Source organism: Agrilus planipennis, unplaced genomic scaffold (genome assembly GCF_000699045.2).
Source record: "Agrilus planipennis isolate EAB-ADULT unplaced genomic scaffold, Apla_2.0 scaffold78, whole genome shotgun sequence".
Classification (NCBI taxonomy): domain Eukaryota; kingdom Metazoa; phylum Arthropoda; class Insecta; order Coleoptera; family Buprestidae; genus Agrilus; species Agrilus planipennis.
The window spans coordinates 594756-608240 of record NW_020438928.1 but is presented as its reverse complement, the minus strand read 5'-3'; the positions used below and the strand labels follow the sequence as shown (position 1 = coordinate 608240).

Genomic DNA, 13485 nt, shown 5'->3' with positions numbered 1-13485 from the left:
ATATTTTTTTTTGCATTTTAAAATATTGTACCCATACACAATAAAAATATTCATTCTTTGTACGTCACGGAATTATTTTCTCTTAAGATTGGTTGTTTATCTGATTTCAATAAAACTTGGAATCTATTTAACGTTTTAGATACATAGATATTGTATCAATTCAAGCGACATAATATTATCTTTCATTATGTTTTAAAGTATAGTAGTTATTATGAGTTATGACAATTTCTCATCGAGTCTGTACTTTTTAGAAATCTTTGATAATAATTAGATAACTTAATATTAGTATAAACAAATATTTTGAAAATTATCACACGCCAGAAAATATCCGAATACAAATAAAATTTCTAATGGAACGATTTTAGTTAACAACTCATTTATTACGTTACTGGAGTAAGTATTTATTTAGTATAATTTTGCGTCACAGTATGCACATACAAAGCTAACGGGGTGAATTTTACTATTAAAAATTCTTAATAGTGTCATGCAAAGTAAGACTTGCACTCAGTTTTTTAGATAAATTGCCAGATAACCTACATAAAAACAGGAAAATGCCCTCATCCTAGTATCGACTTTTCCACTTCTTATATATCACAATTATGCCGTCTAAAATTTTATCATACTAGCGGATTGAATTTTACACCGTGTTTTAATTTATATTTCTAAAATCAAATAGACAAATTACCCTATTAATTACCTCACAGTTCCGAATCAATCAAACACATTCTTTTTTAATAGTAAAATTATTTATGAATAAATTAAGATCAATTTTTTCAACTAAAATCATTATTATCATAGCAATTTTTGTCCTTATTAATTTTTTTGCAACTCTTTTATTTGCTACTTGTATCTTTCCGAATTTTTATCGTTTCTGATTACACATAAAAGTAAATCTCGTTCATTTTTTAATTTCTTATCATTTATTTGAATATTATCGTCATCCGCATTATGAAATTTAGTAACATTCTTAAAGTCATCAGCACTACATGATAAAAAATATCTAACAAAAAAGCACAAAGCAGAACAAGAGCCTTTTGTACACTAATGTAGTTTAAATTGATTCTCGCTTGTTTCTTATGTTTTAAAATGAATTCTACAGCGTAGCGTTAATTTGTTCAGAGCTTTAGCTTACGCTAAGGTCTATTTATCAAATTAAAATTAATTCTAGAATACGTTTATCAGGTAATTGGATAACTTGAGCTTATTGCCCTATATACATTCTGCCACTGTCTTGCCCTAAATACTTCTGGGGCAGCCCCAAAGCGAGTGAGCCGTTTACATTCAGTCCACACTTATCAACTCCTTGGCAATGGAGGACGAAGCGTGTCTTTTGAGTTTAAATAGCGTCAGCAATTAAGTTAATTTTGAAAGAATGTAAGAAAATTGAGTTCGTTCTTTACATTTTGAAATTATTTTTTTGATATGTGGTGCACGAGAACTGTAAGTTTTTTTATATATTCTGTCACTATTTTCGTCTTCAATGGCGTCCCAAAAATTTGCATGATAAAAAAAATTCTATCACTATTTCCCGAATAAGTAAACAGTGCTGCCAGTCCTTTAACTTCCGTTCAAAATATCCTCACCGATGGGGCAATGGCAGGAGTCAGTGGCATAATTACCTACTCGCACTGCCTACTTCCCTGCCCATTTTCTTGCTCACTGCTGCGGAAGTGAGCTGAATGTAAATGGGACATTCGAGATTTAATCCCCCGACGTGAAAAACTCATTATTATTTGCCAGGTATAGAAATCCATGGGTAAATTGCAGTGGGCCCTGGATTGTGTCAAGGCTACCATACACTTAATGACCTCTTATCGACAATTTGGTAGATTTCAATGAATTTGAAAAGAAAAAATGAAGTTAGGTATTAGGAAAAATATGATACTTGAAAATAATTTTAGGATATGAAGATACATATATGGTACCAGTTTTTAAGAGACTTTTTTTGATATATTCAACTATAAGGCAGTTATTAAGGAAACGCGTTTGCTTGGGATACCCTGTATATCGAAATTCTAAAAATGATTTCGATTTTTCATCAGGATCATACTTCCTGAGTTAAAGGGCGAAAGGCGAAGCCACGATGGATGCAGACTGATAGTTTTACATAAGGCCTTAAAATACACCAACTTGACCTAAACACTCATTAAATTATGAAAAGTTTCGTATTTAGTAATAAAACAAATTTATTCCGTACACATACAATGTAAAATATGTATATCATCATATAACTGTATGTACGTTTGCTTAATAAGTGCAACTGAATGCACATTGCACATGTAATATTTTACTGTACATGCACGTGTAATATTTAAATTAGGTTCATGTTTATTTAACACTCTGTAATAACCGAGACACAGTAATTAAGAGAAATTGCAACAGTTGTGTAACATTTACAAAACAAAAAAAGTGAAACTTTATTTTATGACAGGTCATATTTTTGTATGTATATTAGTTATTTTATTTTAAGTAGGTACGTACTTGGGTTGCCACCTTTTGAGAACTCATCATGGGAAAACAAGTAATAAGAAAAACAATTTATAAAATATAAACACTTCCGTGAATTGATGAGTTGTTGTTTTTCATTCCTACATAAGATTACTTATATGTAACGAACGATTGTCTCAAAAAATATTAATTTCACATGAAGTTGGAGGATCATGTAATATCTACATGAAACCAACACTTGTAGTTGGAAGAATTAAACTTACAGCCAATGTAGCACTACTTCAAAAAATCGTCATTTTTTACTTTTACGTAAGATATCGATGAAGATGCAAAAAATGTTCTTGAAAAGCCCACTCTTCAACATTTCCAAAGCTATTTAAACATTTTCTTAAACTTGGTAGTATGTCGATTTTTATTTTATTACTACAAACAAACTACGTCAAATTAATGAGGGAAAAATTGTTGCTGTTGTCACACCTCCGCCGGGAATCGAACCCCGGACCTTTGGCTTTACGCACCACTACCACTAAACTACGAGAGGTGACGATTTTTATTTTATTATAAGTTTACTTCAGTCCCTGAAGAAGGTAACTTTGTTACCGAAAAGTGCTTCGGACAACTACAGTGTCGTGTTTTGGCGTTGGGGTTTTGAGCTATTCTGTTTGTTCTATTATAAAATTGCCAAATTTTTTGAAACTATCCATTTAAATCGTAATTTTGGCTGCAATTATAATAAAGAAGCGAAAGGCTTGGTACTACTAAGCACCGTTCCCTATAAAAACGTTTAACTGGATTCATTGAAGAAGATTTGCTAGTTATTATACGTTTACGAAAATTTTCTTAGAAAACAGGACTTGAAAATAAAATTTTAAAATGACGACGCATGTTTCGAAATGACGATGGAGACGTATGGCAAATCTGACACAGAAAAATGTTGGAAAGCTGTAGTTTTTAATGACCGTGGTTACGTGATTGTAAACACAATCCCAAATGTCCTTAATGATACATGTGTCGCGGGGTTAAAAGTTGAAATAATCAGTTTTACCGAAATTCTCGTTAGCGGTCTTTTTTATCGAATAAAGATGAACAAATTTCGGGAAAATTCGATTTAAAAAATGGTAAGGTTTATGTTATTCGTAACATAAGCATGCACTCTTTTTCACATTACCTTTGTGATGCCCAGCACTCCAGGTACAAGTTTTTTTAAGTAGTGTCCCCACATCTATTTATGATTTGATTTTTTAAAATAACCATTTATTACTACAGAACAATATAATTAATTTGTTAATCATCACAAAAATTTTTAATTATTATTCTTTAGACTTCCTGCCGATTCCCATCTTCATCTAGCCAATATCTTATTCTTATCCTTTTTCTCCTACTTCCTATATTTCCATAGTTTTAGTCGCGAAACACGATGGATTTACATCTTCATTAAACGTATTAAACGACACAATTAAACAAAATTTAGCGTAAATAAATTAACAAATGCATGACCATGCACAGTGTAGAGGACAGCACACTGTACGTTACGACTATTTGGGTCAAATTTTATTGAAAGTCGTTAGTCCTACCAAAAAAGTAATACTGTTTTTTGTCATCAATTTCCTTACTTTTTCGATAACAAGTGACCATTAATGAGATTTTCGTGAAAAACAGTTCTTGGTGACGTTTAATCCTAACACGTACCTATCGATGAGAACTTTTGGGATTGTGTAAGAACCATACAAAAAGAAAATCTAATAGGAAAATGTAACTTTTAGGCAATTTTTCCGAAGTTTAACTTTTTTTTCTTTTGCTGTTACGGAGAATGTGTGCCAAAACAAATAGGAATTACAGCACAATTACATGGATGATTATATTGAACTAAGGTAGGCTTACACTTTGAAGAAGCGCTCTGATTCCGGACTGTTCTAAAGTGGTAGGATCTAACGATCTGCTCCTAGGTTTCTGATATACCATGGGCAATTCTTTGGCGACATCGTCGTACACAGCCGCACTTTTTTTGCGATAAATGCCCTCCTTCTTGTTGTTACTTCCAGTACTATTAGCAGTATTAGTAGTGCCACTGTTACTACCCCGCACCCATCGCATGTAGTACGACGACATCGCGCACAAACTTAATCATCAAACAATCACTCGAAAATATTATATTATTTACTACAGTAGCAACTGACGACCGTCCTTATAATTACGGTGTCGCAACGTACTACTGACGAACCGCTCTTTCTAAAGTAAATTTTCATAATTATCGTCAGTCATTTTCATTATTCCTAATTAATGGATTGCACCGCATATTAAATTTAAATCACGAAAGAGCGGACAAATACCGCAGCGTTTTTCACGTATATGTATTTTCCGAACATTAATTATTAAAAACAAAACATCTAATTTACTGTAGATACCTTTTCGGTGTGAAATACAACTTTTTGCAGCGCGGTCACGACATGTGATACGAAGAAGATCTGAGGCGCGTCATACGAATTAAGCCGTCCAATTGGTGGGATTATTTATCTATCAGTAATCGCGCGTGCTCGTTCGCGTAGCGACGATAACGTTTAAACCGATTTTATAAAACAAAAAAAAAAAGAAAAACAACATCGTTCTCGAACGGACACAAAGAAAACTTCCGCACGACATCGGATGGAAATTTTCAGTTTTCGAGCCGGTGCGGCGCGTGTTCGGTGTTTTTCGTCCGACGATGCTGTGAATGAGTACGAGGTGCACTATCGGCAGTCATCACGCTATGACATTTAAATAGGACAATAAATCGCAGGAAACCTTGAGCGCAACAATTTGTTAAAACGGCTGTAGTTTTAAACTAAATGTATGAGACGTTTTCAATGTTAACAGCAGGATTAGTTTGATCAAGTTAATTAACAGTAGTGGCGCAGCATAACAAATAGATATGGTGTTTACGTATAGGTATTAACTATACCAGTTTAAAATAGGAAAATCGAAATTGGAACTAAATTAGGAAATTTGGACTCCAAGAATCCTGAAAATCGTCTAAAAATAATGTTTTATGTTGTATGTCAATTGTATGAATATTTAACAAATGCAAACTCAAAAGGCATATTATCTACATTAAGGAGAAATGCTAAAAAATAAAAAAAATCGTTTATTACACTGATTTTTTGCAATTATAGTGATAATCAAAAATGGGAAATCCCGAATGTTCAGATAAATATGTTGTCAATTAATCTATATGTATACAATTTACAATAACAGCTGTTTTGTTTGATCAAAGTTCAATCTTTGTAAAACTGTAGTAAAGTTAATTATGTTTTCATATTCTTCACTTATTTATAGGTAAAAATAAAAAATATATTCAAAACAACAGTCCGTAATCGAAGCAAAAACAAAGGGTCTATTCAAAAGAATCCCGTATATATCTACATTACAAATATTTTCATATCGAAAAATAGGGGATAATTACCATTTCTAACTTTAAATCAAGTTTTTTCTACCTGCTTTAAAAACATTGTCATGCATTGAAATAATGTTTTTCAAAATTACCTGCTCTTTGGTGTTTTCAGCGTCACATAGTTAACTAGCATGGATTTTATTTAAAAAAGCTTCACAAAAGCGCACAAACGAGAAATAAATAACTAACAATATTCCTGAACAAACTGTAATATACTCTAAAAATCCTGAAGAATACTGAACCGGTTTCTGCCACGCATACCTAAAATATGTATGTATATACAAAAATATGACAAGTTTTGATATAATGTGTATGTTATTACGATGAAAAGGAGAAAAATCACTAACGCAAATTTAACTCTGAGTAATGTTTCAATGGGACTTTTCCGATTCCATGACTAGGTTTTCCGCAAGAAGGAAGATCAAAATTGACCAATACTGATTTGATAGATTGACTAATTCCTGACCGATTTTGAAGACTGAGTAGTCGATTCCTATATTTATGTTTAATAAGACTGAACAATTTTTTCAATAGCACATAAAATAAAAATGTTGTGAAGGGCGTGCGTATAGGTTCTCTAAATATTCTTTCCACCTATCTGCCTTTTCCTCATTTTCTATCAAAATGACCCCTGCCTCGTTTCTTATATTATTACTACTGTACCTACCCTAAATCTCTAAAATTCCTTTTAATCATATTATACGCCTCATCGGTTTTACCTGCTTTAAACTTTTCTTCTACTTCTTAACACATCCTATCAATCTACTGTTCCTTAGCTGCCCTACACTTCCTAATTATTTCCCACTTTATAGCCTTATATCTTTTTTGCCCTTCATCGTCTGTCCTGTTTTTATATATATTTCCGCCTTTCTTCTATTAATCCAAAAATCTCATTTGTTATCCAGCGTTTCCTACTTTCGTTTCGTTTAAGACCTAGTATATCTGTAGCTGCTGACTTTAGGCATGTTTTAATGCAGTTCCATTCTGTCTATGTCCCTGTTATTCGTTTCTCCCACCGCCTTTAGTATTACGTCTGTCCTTTTACCTAGTCTATCACGCGTTTCGTTATTTAGCTTTTCTAATTCAAGACGTCTCCTACCTTCCCTCTTTTTGAAAATTTTTAATTTAAGAGTGGGCTTCATAACTACTAAGTTATGATCGCTATCTATATCTGCTCCTGAATAACTCCTACAGTCCTTCACTTGATTTTTAAATCTTTGCCTAACAAGTATGTAATCTAACTGATATCTCCCTAAATCACCTGGCANGATACTCATAAATTATAATAATAATAACAAAAAGTTACTTGGTAAGTAATTAAAAGTGGAACGCTTAATTTCACTTTCTTCCGGAACAACAGATTTTAAAATTTTCTTATCTTTTACTGCGTCACACGATAAAAGTCAATATTTGCGAGAAACCTTAACACCTTCGCCATCTAGTGGCTGAACGGATTCAATATCGAATGGTTTTTCCTTTCACGAAAAACTATAAAAATCTGCAAAGTAATAAACAAAAATGACTTACCCTGACTCAGTTGTTGTTGTGCCCTCTGTAAAGATAAAAAAAGGCAATTAATTTGTTTGATCAGTAACATAAACAAACAAAACATAGTATCATGATTTCCTTACATTTGAAAATTTTACTTGATTAAGTTAGGCAACGCACACCACATTCCTGCATTCAATGATGTCTAGGTAGAATTTCCATAAACTAACTATAGGCTACAGAATAAAGGCAAATAACTCAAAAACGAAGCAATTTTCAAAATTTTTACTCGAGTACTTTTCTTTTTAGAAAATTGTATTTTCCATCGAAATGTACTATTCAATTTTCCTTTTAGCATTTTAAGTAGTGAGCATAATTAAAATAAAATGCAGAAAATAGAGAAAACCCTCATTTCTTCTGTTTTTTTTTTGTACGTTGAAAATTTACAGAGATAACTCTACCGATGCTCAAATGTACTCAGCCTTTATCATATTTTATTCCCGTTTGTTGCAAACGTGTTTGTTTTTTCAATTTCCAATTTCTACTCATTTTGCAATTTATCGTCATCATAAGCTCAGTACTCGTACAGAGCCGTGCTCGGACATACACGTTTAACAATATTTTTCGAAAATTGTTGATAATGTTGTTGAAAGTGTTTCATAGGAATAAAAATCAGTATATACATGGAAAATAAAAAAAAAACACATTTGCGATAAAACAGGGTACAATATGACAAAACGTAGGCAACACTGAGTATCGATATCTCGGTAAATTTTCATCATACAAAAAAGAATAACAGAAGAAAAGGTGTGTTTTTTCAAGGACTGGTTTTTCCGTGAACATTTATATTTACCAAAATTTCCCACGAAAAAAGTTATAGACGGTTGAATAAAAAAAATCAAACGACTATTTTTTTAAATTTCCTACTTTTTTATGATCAATAGTAAAAATGGTAAAAAATAAAAAAATTAATAGTGTTTCGATGGAAAATCAAATTTTCTAAAAGAAAACTTACTCTTGTAAAAATCTCGAAAATTGCTTCGTTTTTGAGATCTGAAGAAAACTCAAAGGGGTACCTTTTTTAAGAAGTCTCAAAAAAGGGACACTGTGGTTTTAACGCAATTGTTCCATACTAAAATCTGTATTCTATAGCCTAGTATTGTATACAACTGCAGTAAATACTTTTATTTTAATACGGCCTACTATTTTCCGCCCTTTTTTTGAAATACAAATTTAATACTATTTAAACCATTGAAATATCAGTAATAATAATTATTATTAATTTTTTAATAAGAACAGCAAAATGTTAATGCAAATGTCCTTATAGACCACATATGTCGTAATAGCCTCACAGCTATAATCTATTGAGCTGCAATTATAATCGAGCACTTAATTTTAATCCTTATGATTGTAATGAAAAGTTTCGTTGCATACTACTATTCATAACTCAGATTTACAAAAACTTTATTGGTACATACGTACATGTTTTGCAAACACCAACTTATTATCGATAATAATTTAATTTAATAGCATTAAAGAAACATGTATGTAAACACTTAACTATTATAAAAATGTATGTAGTGCGTCCGAGTAATAGATAACAAAATCTCAAGATACGTATAAAACGTAATAAAAGTATAACAATGGAGTTGTTAAACTATTAAGTAATAACAAAATGTATGATCATAATAATAAATAAATACACCTATCCATCGCTAAAATCCCTCCATCAAAAGAAAAATATATATTTGTTAGGTAAGCTAACAAAACGAGAATTACGTACAAACGTAATTGCGTTAATGCCCTAAATACGTGCTCAAGATGTTCGAAAATACAATAATTTATTAAATAGTCCTGACCAGAATTATCAGGATAAAACTGGGTAAAGGTCTAGATGATGGGTGGGTAGTATCGAACGGGGGTGGTCACCTGAGTAAAACCCCATAAAAAGTTTGCGGCGGTCTCACCCCCATAAAAAGTTATGGGGGTTGAAAGTTAATTATTTTGACAATTTTCATACACTATAATTCAAATAAAATTCAATAAAAAAAATATTTTCAAGCGGGTGGAGGTGGGGGATCGAAAGAGGGTGGTCACTTGAACAAAACCCGATAACCTAACCTAACCTACCCTATTGATAAAGATATTTAAATAATGTTTTATATAACTTTCTCAATATTTTTATGTATTTTTCATTAGTTTTACCTTTGAATATTGTTTAAGAACGACTATATAAATATTTACATGCCTAGAAATGTGTAAAAATTGGCATATTTATTAATTTTGAACCTCCATAACTTTTTATGGGGGGTGAGACCGCCGCGAACTTTTTATGGTACAGTGGTGGAGGAGACCTCCTCTTTTGATCTCCCCATCATCTAGACCTTTACCTAAAACTGATGTTTCTAATTTTCTAAGTTAAACAAACGCCTTCCTATACTGAGCTAATCTTTGGATTTCCCTAAAACTAGAACATCCCACATCCTGAACAGTAACCTAATAGTATGTCTACCTCTACTAATCTTAACTCGTGTTTCTGCTTTTAATATGTCTCTGACTAGCCCTTCATGCTTAAGGTGTCCTACCATCCCATTTCGCCTATTTCTTATTGACTTCAATAAGCCCTATTCTTTCTAATCCCTTTTCATTTCTAACCTTCTCTATCCACGGTATCCTCATCATTCGCCTGTAACAACACATTTCGAAAGCTTCTAACATTTTCTTTTTCGCCGCGCCCACCGTCCATGTTTCGCACCCGTAAAGCACTTAATCGAGACGAAAAAAAAATTCTATCACTCGCAAGCAGCGTTTTTTTTTTTTGACAAAAGGTACCCTAATTTGTTTTCTGTACCCTTGATAAAAAATTCATAATGATAGGTTAAATAGTTAAGACGTGAAATAGTAATAAACAAACAAACAAACTCACATTTGGATTTATAACATTAGAACGACATGTGCAGGTGCATTACGCACTTCAATTGGGTTGCGGTTAATTGTGCAATATTTTGTTTCGCAATAAACACTAAACATTTTTTGATTTACACAGAAGAACGAAATCTTCATTATGAAGTAATTGAAATCCATTAACAAAGATTTCACTAATTGGATAAAACAAGATAATATAAAAACCTACAAAGGAAGGTGATATTTTTTTTTGCATTTTAAAATATTGTACCCATACACAATAAAAATATTCATTCTTTGTACGTCACGGAATTATTTTCTCTTAAGATTGGTTGTTTATCTGATTTCAATAAAACTTGGAATCTATTTAACGTTTTAGATACATAGATATTGTATCAATTCAAGCGACATAATATTATCTTTCATTATGTTTTAAAGTATAGTAGTTATTATGAGTTATGACAATTTCTCATCGAGTCTGTACTTTTTAGAAATCTTTGATAATAATTAGATAACTTAATATTAGTATAAACAAATATTTTGAAAATTATCACACGCCAGAAAATATCCGAATACAAATAAAATTTCTAATGGAACGATTTTAGTTAACAACTCATTTATTACGTTACTGGAGTAAGTATTTATTTAGTATAATTTTGCGTCACAGTATGCACATACAAAGCTAACGGGGTGAATTTTACTATTAAAAATTCTTAATAGTGTCATGCAAAGTAAGACTTGCACTCAGTTTTTTAGATAAATTGCCAGATAACCTACATAAAAACAGGAAAATGCCCTCATCCTAGTATCGACTTTTCCACTTCTTATATATCACAATCATGCCGTCTAAAATTTTATCATACTAGCGGATTGAATTTTACACCGTGTTTTAATTTATATTTCTAAAATCAAATAGACAAATTACCCTATTAATTACCTCACAGTTCCGAATCAATCAAACACATTCTTTTTTAATAGTAAAATTATTTATGAATAAATTAAGATCAATTTTTTCAACTAAAATCATTATTATCATAGCAATTTTTGTCCTTATTAATTTTTTTGCAACTCTTTTATTTGCTACTTGTATCTTTCCGAATTTTTATCGTTTCTGATTACACATAAAAGTAAATCTCGTTCATTTTTTAATTTCTTATCATTTATTTGAATATTATCGTCATCCGCATTATGAAATTTAGTAACATTCTTAAAGTCATCAGCACTACATGATAAAAAATATCTAACAAAAAAGCACAAAGCAGAACAAGAGCCTTTTGTACACTAATGTAGTTTAAATTGATTCTCGCTTGTTTCTTATGTTTTAAAATGAATTCTACAGCGTAGCGTTAATTTGTTCAGAGCTTTAGCTTACGCTAAGGTCTATTTATCAAATTAAAATTAATTCTAGAATACGTTTATCAGGTAATTGGATAACTTGAGCTTATTGCCCTATATACATTCTGCCACTGTCTTGCCCTAAATACTTCTGGGGCAGCCCCAAAGCGAGTGAGCCGTTTACATTCAGTCCACACTTATCAACTCCTTGGCAATGGAGGACGAAGCGTGTCTTTTGAGTTTAAATAGCGTCAGCAATTAAGTTAATTTTGAAAGAATGTAAGAAAATTGAGTTCGTTCTTTACATTTTGAAATTATTTTTTTGATATGTGGTGCACGAGAACTGTAAGTTTTTTTATATATTCTGTCACTATTTTCGTCTTCAATGGCGTCCCAAAAATTTGCATGATAAAAAAAATTCTATCACTATTTCCCGAATAAGTAAACAGTGCTGCCAGTCCTTTAACTTCCGTTCAAAATATCCTCACCGATGGGGCAATGGCAGGAGTCAGTGGCATAATTACCTACTCGCACTGCCTACTTCCCTGCCCATTTTCTTGCTCACTGCTGCGGAAGTGAGCTGAATGTAAATGGGACATTCGAGATTTAATCCCCCGACGTGAAAAACTCATTATTATTTGCCAGGTATAGAAATCCATGGGTAAATTGCAGTGGGCCCTGGATTGTGTCAAGGCTACCATACACTTAATGACCTCTTATCGACAATTTGGTAGATTTCAATGAATTTGAAAAGAAAAAATGAAGTTAGGTATTAGGAAAAATATGATACTTGAAAATAATTTTAGGATATGAAGATACATATATGGTACCAGTTTTTAAGAGACTTTTTTTGATATATTCAACTATAAGGCAGTTATTAAGGAAACGCGTTTGCTTGGGATACCCTGTATATCGAAATTCTAAAAATGATTTCGATTTTTCATCAGGATCATACTTCCTGAGTTAAAGGGCGAAAGGCGAAGCCACGATGGATGCAGACTGATAGTTTTACATAAGGCCTTAAAATACACCAACTTGACCTAAACACTCATTAAATTATGAAAAGTTTCGTATTTAGTAATAAAACAAATTTATTCCGTACACATACAATGTAAAATATGTATATCATCATATAACTGTATGTACGTTTGCTTAATAAGTGCAACTGAATGCACATTGCACATGTAATATTTTACTGTACATGCACGTGTAATATTTAAATTAGGTTCATGTTTATTTAACACTCTGTAATAACCGAGACACAGTAATTAAGAGAAATTGCAACAGTTGTGTAACATTTACAAAACAAAAAAAGTGAAACTTTATTTTATGACAGGTCATATTTTTGTATGTATATTAGTTATTTTATTTTAAGTAGGTACGTACTTGGGTTGCCACCTTTTGAGAACTCATCATGGGAAAACAAGTAATAAGAAAAACAATTTATAAAATATAAACACTTCCGTGAATTGATGAGTTGTTGTTTTTCATTCCTACATAAGATTACTTATATGTAACGAACGATTGTCTCAAAAAATATTAATTTCACATGAAGTTGGAGGATCATGTAATATCTACATGAAACCAACACTTGTAGTTGGAAGAATTAAACTTACAGCCAATGTAGCACTACTTCAAAAAATCGTCATTTTTTACTTTTACGTAAGATATCGATGAAGATGCAAAAAATGTTCTTGAAAAGCCCACTCTTCAACATTTCCAAAGCTATTTAAACATTTTCTTAAACTTGGTAGTATGTCGATTTTTATTTTATTACTACAAACAAACTACGTCAAATTAATGAGGGAAAAATTGTTGCTGTTGTCACACCTCCGCCGGGAATCGAACCCGGGCTCTTTGGCTTTACGCGCCAATGCTCTGAC

The 13485-nt window shown here is 31.8% G+C and overlaps 1 protein-coding gene across 2 annotated transcripts in view; it reads right to left on the bottom strand.

Moving 5' to 3' along the window:
• Positions 1-13485, bottom strand: part of LOC108733709 (5'-AMP-activated protein kinase subunit gamma-2) — a 146447-nt gene that overhangs the window by 80741 nt on the left and 52221 nt on the right. For both annotated transcript variants that reach the window (XM_025974119.1, XM_025974120.1), the window contains exon 6: positions 7403-7427. In XM_025974119.1, coding sequence (XP_025829904.1) covers positions 7403-7427 — 25 coding nt within the window. The remainder of the gene's footprint in view (positions 1-7402; positions 7428-13485) is intronic.